We start from the raw sequence: 14,144 nt of genomic DNA, 5'->3' as shown, positions 1-14,144 counted from the left end.
GATATCGTTTACTTAAAAAAAGTATAAATATTTAATTTTTTTGATATATTAAGTGCACTTTCAATATATTGCTGGTTTGATTGAAAATGGAATTCTTATCTTAAGTGAAACTTCCGTGTTAAAAATAATTAAAAAAAAAACAAGATTTTATTAAATATGATTAACCAATCTACAGTTAAAGATTAGCTATCAATAAAATCGATAAATATATTTTTCAATAATATTATATTTAATAAAATGTGTTATATTCAAAATAGAGTCTAATTTTATTGTATATAAAGATTTTTACACTGTTAACAAACATTAGAATAAATATTGTTGTGTGTCCAACACGAACAAGCAATGTCACAATGTCCTAACACGAAAATGACAGATAAAAAGTCTCTTTAACAATTCACAACTTTTTGACAACGCGACAGTTTGTTATTGGTTCGTTTTAAATATTTTTTAAAATAAATTTAAACTGACCAATAAAATAATGACACGTATTCTGTTATAAAAAATTGTTAAAGAAGTCATTAAAATATCATTGTTCAAATAATAACTACAAAAGAATAACAATGACGGCTAAAATATAGCAACAAGATGAAAGTGAGAAGGAAGAAAGAAACAAAAATGAAAGAAAGAGTTAAATGAGAAAAGAAAAAAAATATAAAACAACAATAAAGACAAAAAGGAATCTCAAATAAGACTATAATAGAATAATAGTGTGTGACCATTGTGAATGAAAAAGTTGTTAACATGTCAAGATCCGGTAAAATGCAGTGCGGAAAGAGAGGAGGTAACATGTGTGTCTGTGTTCCAGATTATAAGAAGCAATAACAGACGAAAGAAAAGGTCAATAATTGAGAGTGGAGAAGGAGAGAGAGAGAGAGAGAGAGAGAGAGAGAGAGAGAGAGAGAGAGAGAGAGAATGGTTTGGGAAACAGAAGTTGAGAATGGTAATGAGGAAGAGGTTGAAGACACATCTGTCGAGAAGGCGTTTGAGGGGAAGGTGGTGCCACGATGGCAGAAGCAGATAACACTGAGAGCAATGGTGGTCAGCTTGTTGTTGGCAGTGTTGTTCACATTCATTGTAATGAAACTCAATTTAACCACCGGAATTATTCCCTCGTTAAACATATCGGCAGGCTTGTTAGGCTTCTTCTTTCTCAAGACCTGGACGACTGTGCTTGCTAAAACGGGAATGCTCACTCAGCCATTCACTCGTCAAGAGAATACTGTTATTCAGACATGTGTTGTTGCATCTGCTGGCATTGCTTTTAGTGGTACCACCCTTTCCTTTTTATATTATTAGTTCATCAAACTCATGCATGCAATAACAAAGGAATCTGATTTCCTCCTTCTTCTCCGTTCTCACACCATCTTTTCAACTTTTCTATGATCAAACAGTTCTATGTTTTGTTGTCAAATAATCAAATGCAGATAATTAACTTTCTCCTTTTTTAAATTTTGTATATGCATGCACGCAAAGCTCTGCTGCTATGAAGTTTACAATTATGTCATTATAAAATAAATCTGTGTAGTAGAGTTCTGCATCGCTCTTCCCATATTCAAAATATTCTGAGTTGAAACGAGTTATCTCTGTTTGTCATTATACATATTCTAACTAGAAGCGGGTAAAATTAACTATACAATTATCAATTAACGGTACTATATATTGAACCAAAAAAACTGAACCTCTACTCATTAATTTAAAATTAATTTGTTTTATACTTTTTACTTGTTTGAAAGTATTTAGTAAGAGTCGACTCAACCAAATTAGGTCAATTTTCGATTGAAGCTGACTCACTGAATTCGACCGATTTTTGGCTCAGTCGAATCTTGGTTGGGATTGACTTAACTGGGATTTGGTTGTGTCCAACTCAACTGAATTCGATCAATTTTTTATCTGGACTGACTCAGACTTAAGTCAAGCTTGGCTAGGCCAAGTTTGGGTTAAATTGGGTCCAAGTGAAGTTAGATCAAGACATAATCATGTCAAGTTAGTTAAAATGAACCTTGGTCAAGTTAGTAAGGTTGATCCTAAATAAGACTAGGTTAAATTGGATTTAAGTAAGACCCAATCAAGTTGGATCCAAGTAAGACCAAAAAGGTGGAACATATATTATACCAAATGAGACGAAATATGTCAAGTAGAGTTAAACTAAGCCAATGTTAGACCAAGTTGGATGAGACCCAAATTGGGCCAAGTTGAGAAGGTCAAGATCAATCTAGTTTGAAGTGAGTCTAAGTTGGATCGAGTAAACCCAAAGTTCATGTCAAGTTAGGCTCAATCAAACTTAATTTAGGTTGAATTCGGCTAGATCTAGTCTAGGTCAAGTTGAAATTAAGTCAAGTCAAACCCAGGTTAATTTAGACTCATCAAGTCCATTTTAGATTAAGTAAAAAATAAATCAAGTGGGTCAAACTAGGCCTAGTTCAAGTCATGCTTGATGAACTCAACTCAAGCTTAAGTCATGTTGAACTAAGCTCAAATCAATTTAGTTTTGATTGGGTCAAACACATGTCAAATTGGATTTAGTCGCCCCATTCCTAGTTAAGTTAGGTTTGGCCACATTGAAACTAAGTTGAATCAATTCAAATATAAATTTAAATTTAATTTCAAGAAGCTATGCAAGCTCAATTAAATATAATTTAAATTAGATGGAAAAAATACACTTCAATTTGATTTAGTTAAAATGGATTTGATATATCTTTATTAAATCTAGACTATATTTTTAAAATTGAATCCATGATCAACAATTGTTTGAGAAGTAGTATATACTTTGTTGAAATTATTGTCAATACTTTAACGGCTAACTGCATTTCTCAAGAATAAACCTTATTTTTTATTGACACTTATTTGATTGAATTTGCTTGAACAGGTGGTTTTGGTAGCTATATCTTTGCAATGAGTTCAGAAGTAGCAAACCAATCTCCTGAAGCTAATGGTCCACAGGATATTAAGAACCCAAGTTTAGGATGGATGATAGGATTTATTTCCATTGTTAGCTTTTTGGGACTCTTTTCGGTGGTTCCGCTAAGGAAGGTACACTAATCTAAGGGCATCCATCAAGTAATGAACATCAACAATTATTTTATAACAAGCATCACTGCAAATGCAGGATCAGTTTATAATTTGAATGTCTAATTGCAAACTTTCTTTCATGGCATATAATTTTCTATGCATGAATCTTCTTATCGATTCAATTGAGTTTCATTTTCCTTTTTTGTTGTTAGATAATGATTGTAGACTTCAGGTTGACATATCCTAGTGGTACTGCAACAGCTCATCTTATCAACAGTTTCCATACAACAGAGGGTGCCAAACTAGCAAAGTAAAAATTCGGCCCTAGTTATTATAAAACCTTCTTTTTCTTGATTAATACAGCTATAAAATGTTTTTAATTTCCTATTAACACATTCCTTTTCTAGGAAACAAGTACGTGTGCTGGGAAAGTTCTTTTCCTTTAGCTTCTTGTGGGGTTTCTTTCAATGGTTTTACACTGCTAGTGATGGTTGTGGCTTTAATAGCTTCCCTACATTTGGTCTTGAAGCCTATCAAAACAAGTATGTGACTACATATTTCTCCTTAATGAATAAAATATGAAAAATGAATGCACTGTTTCTGTTTTCTTTCTGTGGATACTGATTTTCCTCTTTCCATATCAGAATGTTTTTATGCTTAATAATCAGTGCAAGTTATTCAAAGTTGACCCAAAGAAGCTCAATGCTAACTTAACTTTTTTATTGACATGAACTATCTGTAATAAAGTTTTATATATGTATTTTAGTTCGCAGTTTATACAATATTTATCTACATAACAGGTTCTTCTTTGACTTTTCGACTACATATGTGGGTGTGGGGATGATATGTCCATATATAATCAATATATCCCTTTTGGTTGGAGGAATTCTATCTTGGGCCATCATGTGGCCTCTCATTGATGCAAGAAAAGGAGATTGGTACTCTGCAGACCTCAAGTCAAGCAGCTTGCATGGCCTTCAAGGTTATAAAGTAAGTTTTCTTTCAACATTTACAAACACCAGAAGTATGTTTCATGGTGATCAAACATTAGATATATGGATAATATCATTTGGAGATATAGCTGTTAAACACATTTGAGGAACATGTTCTGGTTAATGTATTCTCCAAGTGCAGGTTTTCATAGCCATAGCAATGATTCTTGGTGACGGTCTATACAATTTTGTTAAGGTTCTCGGTCGAACTTTTATTGGTTTGTATATGGAATTCTTCAAAAAGAAAGTGAGATCACCCAGCGATCCTGACTCATCTTCATCACTGTCATATGATGATAAGTGTAGGACTGAGATGTTCCTCAGGGACCAAATTCCTGCTTGGTTTGCCATTACTGGCTACGTTATCATTGCAGTAATCTCTATTATAGTCGTTCCCATGATTTTCCATCAACTCAAGTGGTACTACATTGTTGTGATCTACGTGATTGCACCAGCACTGGCATTTTGTAATGCATATGGGTGTGGACTAACAGACTGGTCCCTTGCATCGACGTATGGAAAATTAGCAATCTTTACTATCGGTGCATGGGCAGGAGCTTCTCATGGCGGTGTTATAGCTGGGTTGGCTGCATGTGGGGTGATGATGAATATTGTATCCACAGCCTCTGATCTGATGCAGGACTTCAAAACAGGTTACATGACAATGGCTTCACCAAGGTCTATGTTTGTGAGCCAAGTTTTTGGAACTGCAATGGGCTGTGTGATATCTCCTTGTGTTTTCTGGCTTTTTTACAAGGCCTTTGGAAACCTTGGGGTTGCTGGCTCAGCATATCCTGCTCCTTATGCTCTTGTTTATCGTAACATGGCAATACTGGGAGTAGATGGCCTGTCAGCTCTGCCAAAATACTGTCTCATTTTTTGTTATGCCTTCTTTGGATTTGCAATAGTTGTAAATCTTTTGCGGGATTTGGTTGGAAAAAAGTGGGCAGAATTTATCCCTGTTCCTATGGCTATGGCAATACCCTTTTACATTGGAAGTTATTTTGCCATTGATATGTGTGTTGGCAGTTTGATCTTGCTTATTTGGCGGAAGCTTGACAAGTTTAGTGCTGATACGTTTGGATCAGCTGTGGCTTCTGGTTTGATTTGTGGGGATGGAATTTGGACTCTTCCTAGCTCTTTTTTAGCTTTGGCAGGAGTCAAGCCACCTATCTGCATGAAGTTTTTGTCCAGAGCACAGAATGCAAAGGTCGATGGATTTTTAGAATCTTGATATCATCACTTCGTTCATTTTCTACATTCTTTTAAAGCTATACATTAGTTGTAGTACATTTTCTCAATGCGTCCTATTTTGCCTTAATCATCAAAATCAACTTCATGCCTTTAGTTTCTAAACTCGTTTATTTTCTTTCTAAGGAGTTAAGTTTAATATCACTTTTTAACACAGAGTTTAGTTAAAGTTGATCGTAAAGAGATTTATGTGAACATACTATTTTACTCGCCAACAAATTACTATAAAATCATTTATTATTGTCTAATCTCACATTTAAAATATATATACCTAAACATAAAAACATGTATTAAAAATATCACATTAACTAAAGATGAAATTAATTTAAATTATATAAATAAGTACAAAACTTATTTTACAAACTAATTTTATAAAATTAAATTAAAATTAAGTACACTTTTTAAGATCGTCAATTACCTTTAATCAAGATGAACAAACAATGGAAGTCTAAAGTAATTTTTGGTCAAGATCTACAAATTCCTCCTTGAGCTCTTCCTTCTATTATGATAATAAGATAAAAGAACTTTGATCACGAAACCCTATACCAATGAAGTTATATCAAAATAATTATAGACTGGGTTTTGATGAATTTCTTAGGCTAAAACACTTAGTAGGTTATACAAATATATGTTTAATTTTAAATCAATAGTTAAAGAGACACGTTTTTAGTTGAAATAAATTATATATCCAGTTTAAGTTAAGATTTAATTGAATATTTATTATTTATTATTCATTAAAATAAATAATTTTAAAAAATATATTATATTAATTTAAAGTAATAGAATATAAGTTAGGAGGTTGCATTTAATTTTTCTTGGACTTAATGTATTTATTTAAGATATAAAAAATTATTAAAATGTAAATTGAGGCAGACGAAAATGAATAACCAGTCCAAACTTGCACGTTTTTTAAAACCAAATGTCTCGCTTTTTTAGAAAAAAAAAAATGCTAAAACTATAAAATGAACAAAATGAAAATACTGAAATTATATTTCAACCAAATAATAGTGGGAGAGTTTTTAAAAGCTTAACTTTTGCATAAAAATCAAATACGGTCAACCAAAAGTAGTTTTTTTTTTTCATTAAATTGTATAAAGTTAATACACATGTCAAATTATAAGTACTTTTTAAATAAGGAGATAGAAAATGTTTACTGCTATTGTTTTTTTAAACAATTATGAAAAATAATTCTTTTATTCATTTATTTATATTTTTTTTTCTTAAATAACTTATATTTAAAAATTAAAAATAATTTTAAATATATAAAATTTATCTGTAACTAAGTGTAACAATAATTTAAATTCAAATTTTATTTTCAACAGTTTTTTTTATAGAATTACACTTCAAAAACAATAAATTCACTTGCTATCATTGATGGAAAAATCAATTATTTAAAATTACATCATAATCAAATACGTAAGTTATAAAATCTAAAAATAATGATTATATCTGTTAATTGATGGTCATTATTGTATTTTAATTTTGAATGTGAATTTCACTCTTTTAATGAGACATATATTTTCCCATTTGTTGGTGTAAAAAATATCCATTGTTAACCAATCAAAAATTTCCAGTATTAATAAATTAATATTAAGTTTTGATATCACACAATTCATAAAAAAAAATTACTCTTGTAATTATAATTGTTTTGCAAGTTTTATTTATGCGATGAAAAAACCGTGTATAAAATTATTCATATAATAATCTTACACAGCTATGTAACCACAGATCATTTATATAGCATAAATTTTGTATTTTTATTATAGCTTAAAAGTTATATTACAATCGACTGTGTATTAAACAAAAAATCATCATAGTTAAAGTAATTAATTTTTTCAACAAATATATTGAATAATTTCTACTGTAACAAGTATAGGATTTAGGTTTAAATCATTTTTTGTCCTTAAGTTATAAACTGGGGTTGAGTTTAGTCTTCGCTTTTAAAAATGTCAATCTTTGGTCTCTAAGTTATAAAAGATATATCAAATCAGTCTCAGCCGTTAACAAAATCAATAAAATATGTATCAAGTTGTCATCTAGATATGGAAATTTTGCAACCTTCAAAGAGTATACAACTATGAAAGAATATAAATGAGACTGATTTGATACATATTTCATTGATTTCGTTAATGACTGAGACTGATTTGATACATTTTTTATTAGGGATCAAAAATTGATATTTTGAAAAACGAGAACTAAACTGAACACCAACTTATAACTTAAGAAAAAAAATTTAAACCTAATATTAATTTGGATTTGAGAGAATATGTAAAGTTTTAAACTAATTTAACATAAAACAGTAAAAGGGTACACAAGAAGTATGAAAAAAAAATTGATACAAGAAAATAGAGTTAATTTAAAGGAAAAACAAGATAAAAAACAATTTTGATTAAAAAAGTTCACTTCAAGATCATAAAGATATGTTAAACCTAAAAAGATTAAAATGTTGTATTTGATTATATCCAAAATAAAGTAAGACAAAAAGGGAATCATAGAGACCAATCAGACAATAATTTGGAACATTCCCTGCAAATTAAAGAGACATAGTTATTTATTTTTTTATATTGATATGAGATAGAAAGTTTGGTCCTTTTTGTTGTGGTGGCACTGATAAACCATTCAATTCCACCACCAAACAAATCATGAATAAATAAAGTTAGTGACTTTGGAAACCTAACAGAAGCAGACACAACTTTTCAACTTTCAAAAAACCAATGCTCAATAATGTTTTCCCTCTTTTTCTGCCTTCTGTTCTCAAATTACCACCTTTTTAAGTATGCCATTTATTATAATAAATATATTTAAACTAGTTAATAATCATTAGGTGAAAGATAAAAAAAAGCATAAATGGTAAAAGAATAATTAATATTATTTTTAATTTGAAAATTATGCTTAAATATATATATATATATATATATATATATATATATATATATATATATATATATTAAATATGATATTTAATATAAAATAAAGTTTAATTGTCTATTTAATTTGTACATATTACCAATATGCCGAACCATACAGTTTACAAATAATATATATATACAAAAAAATTATTTTTTAAAGTATTGAGTTCTGTAAATTAATATATTTATAAAACTATTATTTTTTGCATGAACTTAATACTATTAATAATAGATTAATAGGCATACTCTAATTCCATCACCTCAGTCATTATAGCAGTGGTACAGAGTCAGAAGGGAGCGACAGAGTCTGAGTGTGAGAAAGAGAACACGAAAGGGAGCTTAGGAAATGGGATGAAGCTATCAAGGAAAACCCTGAAATGATGGTTTGGAATGAAGGCAAAGGAAGCATGATGGAAGAACTGGCAAAGGAAGAGTTGGAGCTGCTTGAAGCGCAATATCCCAACCAGCATGAGTATCTAAAAAATGAACTCAAGTCCTTCATCTTTCAACTCCAGTCCAAGAACCTGGATTCTGAACTTCTTCTAGAAAACAACCTCTGCAACAATCACCTTGTTTTCCTTGATACTGAAGGTTTTCCTTTGCTTTCTTCTTTTATATGTTTTGTCATGCCACTATATTATATATATGGTTTTTGAGATATATTGTTTTTCATGTGATACAGAATCCACAAGCCTGGAGGGGCAAAGGAAGAGCAGTGACTGTGGTTTTGAGCCTGCTTCGGCAGACAGAGTAGTAATGGAGGGGGAGACTACCGGAAGTTCTGAGCTTGAAACTCCCAAGAGTGACGTGATAAAGCACTTCTCAAGCAGGAAGAAGAGGAAAGACAGGGTGGATTTGGTTCTTGAGAGGGCACAAGTTTGCCTAAAGAAAATCAAACACTTGAAGACATCCCTACTTTCTCCCTTCTGAAGTTTGGACATGAATGTTTCTTTTGACTCATGTGAACCTGGTGTTAGAAGAACGTGACTAGGGATTTTTTGATGCTGTCCACCATGCTGCTGTTTTGTTTTGATTATGTTGACCCTGTGATTGGTTGATAGCGCATAGCCGTTGTGGGTTTTGTCTGGCACAGAGAATGGCTCCAAAGATTCTCTTCTCTGGCTGTATTATGCTTTTTGCCAAAATATCAAAGTTGTAAATTTTCTGTGATGTAAAGGAGAACCGTGGACAGAGGTACAGGGAGTCAATATCCATGTTGCAGTAGTAGTATACTTTATCGAAAAGAAAAGTCTCTATTTTTTCCTCTTTTTGGCTAGACAATCTTGAACTTAAGAATGAGAAGGGCCAAATTGTGACTATTAAATATTCAAAGACAAATACTGCCACTGTCACTTTATTATATACCATGGCATGATAACATTTTCAAGGACTATATGATTTGAAACCGTGTAACAATCTTGGTAGCGTTATGAAATAGAAGAAACCTGTAGTAAATCAAGAGTTGATTAGTTATGGTGAAAAAAGATACCGGTAGTTGTGATTCGTGAGAAGTATGTAATGATATAGCAAGCAATTATAAGATATAATTGCTCCAAACGGGTGATATCAGATGCAGAACTTTGTAAAGAAGAAATCTCAGTGACGACATGTTTATCTCATCATCTCTGATTATATTTATAGTCCTTGATGCAGTAGAGTATTGATTATTTTTTAAAAGCTCTTTCATAATTTAAAAGAATATATATTTATTCTATGTTATGAATAAATTTATTTCATTTTTTTTCTTTTTACTTTTCTACCTAAGTCATTAAGAAAATTTTGTCCATATATGTAAAATTGATTCTCCAGGTCATTCATGCCCGGAAGCACATATTCTGCTTCAGAAACAAGTGAATGTAAGTTTGATACTTACTTGAGCTTCGGCTTGGAAATCAAAGAAGCAAATTATTTCCATTAATTTTTATTTTTTTTTATAAAGGAACACGGAGATCAGTATGAAAATGATTTGGGGACAGTGCCACATGATGAGTATGTAGTGCCTCTTCAGCTTACTAAGAATATTACAAAGGCCATATATATAATCAAGTAAGCAGAAATTATGTAGATTGATAACATCAGTACCATATTTGCTTCAACAATAGACACGTTGAGGATATTTTCCTATTTAGGATGTCTTAAACTGCTAATCTAAATGCTGCAGCCTGTAATTTCGGGATGCGCCAGGCATACCGGTGAGCCAGTTTCAGCAATATTTATTCAGCTTCCATCGACTTAAACTGGACTGTTCTTTCATTAAAAAATGGGACTTAGAATGACTTCTGACTTAAACTCACTTGAAGGAAGATCGATTATTCTATATTCTCTGATTCCAAAAGCTACTTTGATTTAAAAGAAGTTACTAACACCGAACATGCAAAAATTGCACAAACTCAACTTTGAAGAATTATATCAACAGAGCATAAATGAGTGAACTGTATTGGGCCAGAATGGTAGCGGTATTGCGTGTTCTTCCTTAGATGTTTGTTTCTCCAAAAGTTTCCAAGGCACTGCAAGAAGCATAATAGATATATAATAAAAACTGAACAAACGTCAAAATATTTTATCACAAGTTTATAACGCACCTTGATCTCAATGAGAATATGAACTTTCAGCCACAGAGATGAGCACAAATAGCAATGAGCCAATATCAACAGTCAATCATTCCAACCAGCTACCACTATCCTCGGGGCCTAAATTATGTAGGCACCATTGAAACCAAATAATTTGATGAATTCACCGTTTGCCTGCTGTTCATCCTCAAAGTGGTAACAGAAATTAATGTTTTGTAATATCGTAAGCTAGTTCTCTGTTTACAAAATGCTCATCTTGCCTGGACAGCTAGACACATGCCAAATCTTCAGTGAATCAGAGCAAAACAGCAAACGAAAATCTCGTAAGACAGATGCTTATTACAGGAAAAAAATATATATATTGAAAATAACCTATGGTTTTGTTTGGGTAAATTTTTCCATAAACTCTTCCAGGAGAAGAAAATAAGAAGGAAAGGTGGAATAGTTTTTTCATAAACTAAAATAAAGATATTATGCATGAATCAACTTTTAAAGAAGCTTACGAGAAGACTTTTACAAATAGGCTTATGCATATAAACAATTTTAGTTTATTGAGAAACTTATTGCATTTTTTTCAACTTATTTTTCTCTCCTAAGAGTTTCTGAAAAGGTTTTCGCAAATACACCCTTATCATAGTAAATAAGCGAATGAAATGGAATATAGTCAAACAGGGATAGAAGACCAGATAACACATTAAAAGAAATCCGAGACTCTTTCATCTAAAAGCCATTTTATTGAAGTTTTGGTTTTCGATAAAGTCCAATGCCAAAAATTATTCCACAAAGCCAAAACCTATTAAATGGAATATGCCTTTGTTTAATGTCACTGTAATAAGAAATCACAACAATTTGAGTGCCATAAAGGGGACTCTATTCCCCCTAAAAATATTTTTTCTTCTCATTATTTAGGTAACTTGAAGACCAGGTTATAAATTTATACAGATAAAATAAACAAAAGCAGTTAAAAAAAAAAGTTTTGCATTAGAGAGGGGGCTGGATGTCCCAGCACTAGCATGATAGTTATGCCAAATACAGGCAAGAAAAGTGATCTGTCAGGAATGCATAAAAGACAAAGATTTTGTATTATTTATGGTTTCTGTAGCAAAGCTTCTGTGCTAAGCAGGGAACCATTGTTTAGCATCTTTAAATGTAATAAAGGCTAAAAGTCAGCTACAACTGCACAGAACATTTTCAGAACAAGCTGATACAAAGTAACTACATGGAGTTAACTTATACAAAAGTCTAACCCATCCAGCCATCTAGTACAGAAGAGAATAGAGCTTCTAATTAATTATGACGTTTTCCTCTATACCATTCAGCTTCGACCAAGTTAAATATCAAATTTGCTATCCTTGTAAATGTGGGTGTTTTCCAAAAGCAACACACAAGAAAACCAAGGAACCCTAGACATAAAAAAACGAATAAACGAGGCACCTTAATCAAGATGGTGACAAACAATGTCTTTGCTGATTTTCCTCTTGTCTAGCCTCACCGCAGCTGCTTGAATCCTCCAACTTCGAATTAACAGCTGGCAGACCCCGACGTCCTAAAACAACAAGATCAAGTAGCCGTCTTCTTGCATCATAGACAGGATTTGGTTCTATCAAACACCCTCGTTCATAAGCTTCCCTCAGGAAAACAGTATGTTTTTTACCCTTAGTTGACAAATAGAAGATCCCTGGGTGGTCCAAGAAGAGATCCCTTACATTTAAATCAATCCCAAACCATTTCCTAAACTGGCTGATCTTCTCAACTTCCACCATCTTCTCTACTGTCAAACTCAGGAACTCGTGAACAATCGATACTGCTCGCTTCTCCATGGCCATCATTCCAGCCTTAGACTTCTTCTTCTCACCCGGCACTTCATAAGGCCCCACATATGGCAACCTCTGCCACTCCTTCACCTTGGCCTTGAAATTCTTGCTCAACCTCATCCCCGGAGGATATCCGTGTTTGAAACTAAACTGCATTTCCATCCTATCAACACTGCAGTCTTCCTTGCAGCACTCAACAACCCTCCAATCCTCAACAGCCGCCCTAATGCCATTGCTGGAAACACCATCAACCAGCTTCAACAAATGAGTATTCTGTTCATGCCCATCACACAGCTGAAAAACACCAGAATTAGCAGATATAACAGAGTCCTCGAAATCATCAGGCAGCCCAAGCTCCTTCCAAACCTTAAAAACAGCTCTAAGAGGCACCATTCTGGATGCTGACATGGAGAGTATCCGGACAAGTCTTTCAACAACAACAGGCAAAGAAGCATTGATAGCCACCGCTTCCTGCCGTGTAACACCAAGAGCAGCGTCAGTTAACCTGCAAAAGGGCTTCAACTTGGAATGATCATAGTAAATGTGGAAGATGTGAGGAAACTTGCAGAGGAAGGCAGTGGCCCCGCGGTTTAAGTGGAGCTTCTGGGAGAGGTTGGAGAGGAAATCAATGGAGACTGATGGGTTCTTTGGGTTTGCAAGGATGAGGTCTTGAATGGAAATGACCTTAACAAGGTTCTTGTAGTTTTCCATGAGTTTCTCAAACGTGGGGTCTCGAAATCTCGATGCTACATACTGAGCAGACGTTGTTTTGGATCGAACATACATGGAAAAACGAGTTGGGTGTTCCAGTCTGCCCATAAACTTAACACCCATTAGTGTCAACAACCCTCTTTTTATGCAAACTCGGTTTGACATTTCGTCGAACACCTGAGACTCAACTATTAATCAAAAAGACCGCAGATTCCAGACCATAGAAAATTATGTTCCCGCTTTTAATCAGAGGCCCGATTTTCCATCCAGTATATGGAATCCGTGACAGAGTTGGATGCAAAAGTTGCTAGCTTTGATGTCGGAGAACCTTGGTTACACTCTGCCTCTCAGTTAAACAAAACAAGTCCAATACTACTCTTTTATGTTGTGTATAGTGTATGCGTAGGTAGACGTATAACATTTCATATATAATAACCAGTTTTATAATCAAATTTAAAAAGAATATTTATAAGTTTAAAAAATTAATATGCTTTGAAAAATACAAAATAATAAACTTTGTGTAGAAATATAAAAAATATGTATTACTATATAAAAAAATTCACTAAAATGCAAATTAATATAGGAATAAATTGACTAGTATTCTTACATTGACAAATTCACTTTAATATTTGTTGTTAGATTTTTTTAGATATATTAATCTAATGTGTATTATTATCTTCATTTAATGTATTTTTTTCTTATAGTATAATAGATTTATGTTTAATGATTCTTTTGATATATATCTCAAGTTGATCCTTCTGTCTATGAAAAAAATTGATGCAATTAGGACTCTAAATAATGTATAACAAATGATGTTAAAAATAATGTTATATATCAATTTGTGGGGTTTTTTTTTCAGTTCTTTCTATGAAAGCTTTTTATTTTTTT

At 32.4% G+C, this 14,144-nt stretch overlaps 3 protein-coding genes across 6 annotated transcripts; 2 read left to right on the top strand and 1 right to left on the bottom strand.

Annotated features, from left to right (window-relative positions):
* The first annotated feature begins 939 nt into the window (after positions 1-939).
* LOC106774807 (probable metal-nicotianamine transporter YSL7) lies at positions 940-5,235 on the top strand. The gene is made up of 6 exons (XM_014661841.2): positions 940-1,267; positions 2,867-3,030; positions 3,222-3,319; positions 3,417-3,551; positions 3,810-3,999; positions 4,144-5,235. The coding sequence occupies exons 1-6, from the start codon at positions 1,033-1,035 to the stop codon at positions 5,233-5,235; spliced, it is 1,914 nt and encodes a 637-aa protein (XP_014517327.2). The 5' UTR covers positions 940-1,032.
* A 3,211-nt stretch (positions 5,236-8,446) lies between these two features.
* LOC106775609 lies at positions 8,447-9,541 on the top strand. The gene is made up of 2 exons (XM_014662757.2): positions 8,447-8,752; positions 8,844-9,541. Exons 1-2 carry the CDS (start codon positions 8,539-8,541, stop codon positions 9,089-9,091), a joined length of 462 nt encoding a protein of 153 aa, XP_014518243.1. The 5' UTR covers positions 8,447-8,538; the 3' UTR covers positions 9,092-9,541.
* A 657-nt stretch (positions 9,542-10,198) lies between these two features.
* On the bottom strand, positions 10,199-13,659 carry LOC106775433 (protein ROOT PRIMORDIUM DEFECTIVE 1). Of its 4 annotated transcripts, none has more exons than XM_014662557.2 (3): positions 12,166-13,659; positions 10,744-11,016; positions 10,199-10,668 (listed from the first exon to the last, which is right to left on the bottom strand). In XM_014662557.2, exon 1 carries the CDS (start codon positions 13,419-13,421, stop codon positions 12,171-12,173), a length of 1,251 nt encoding a protein of 416 aa, XP_014518043.1. In that variant the 5' UTR covers positions 13,422-13,659; the 3' UTR covers positions 10,199-10,668; positions 10,744-11,016; positions 12,166-12,170. The 4 variants fall into 4 exon arrangements, with proteins under 4 accessions (XP_014518043.1, XP_014518044.1, XP_022642835.1 ...); XM_014662558.2 differs by having other exon boundaries at positions 10,744-10,999; XM_022787114.1 differs by having other exon boundaries at positions 10,744-10,991.
* Between the last annotated feature and the right edge of the window lie 485 nt (positions 13,660-14,144).

Source organism: Vigna radiata, chromosome 10, assembly GCF_000741045.1.
Source record: "Vigna radiata var. radiata cultivar VC1973A chromosome 10, Vradiata_ver6, whole genome shotgun sequence".
Lineage (NCBI taxonomy): Eukaryota > Viridiplantae > Streptophyta > Magnoliopsida > Fabales > Fabaceae > Vigna > Vigna radiata.
Note: the sequence above shows the minus strand (reverse complement) of the source record. Positions and strands in the feature narration are given on the sequence as shown.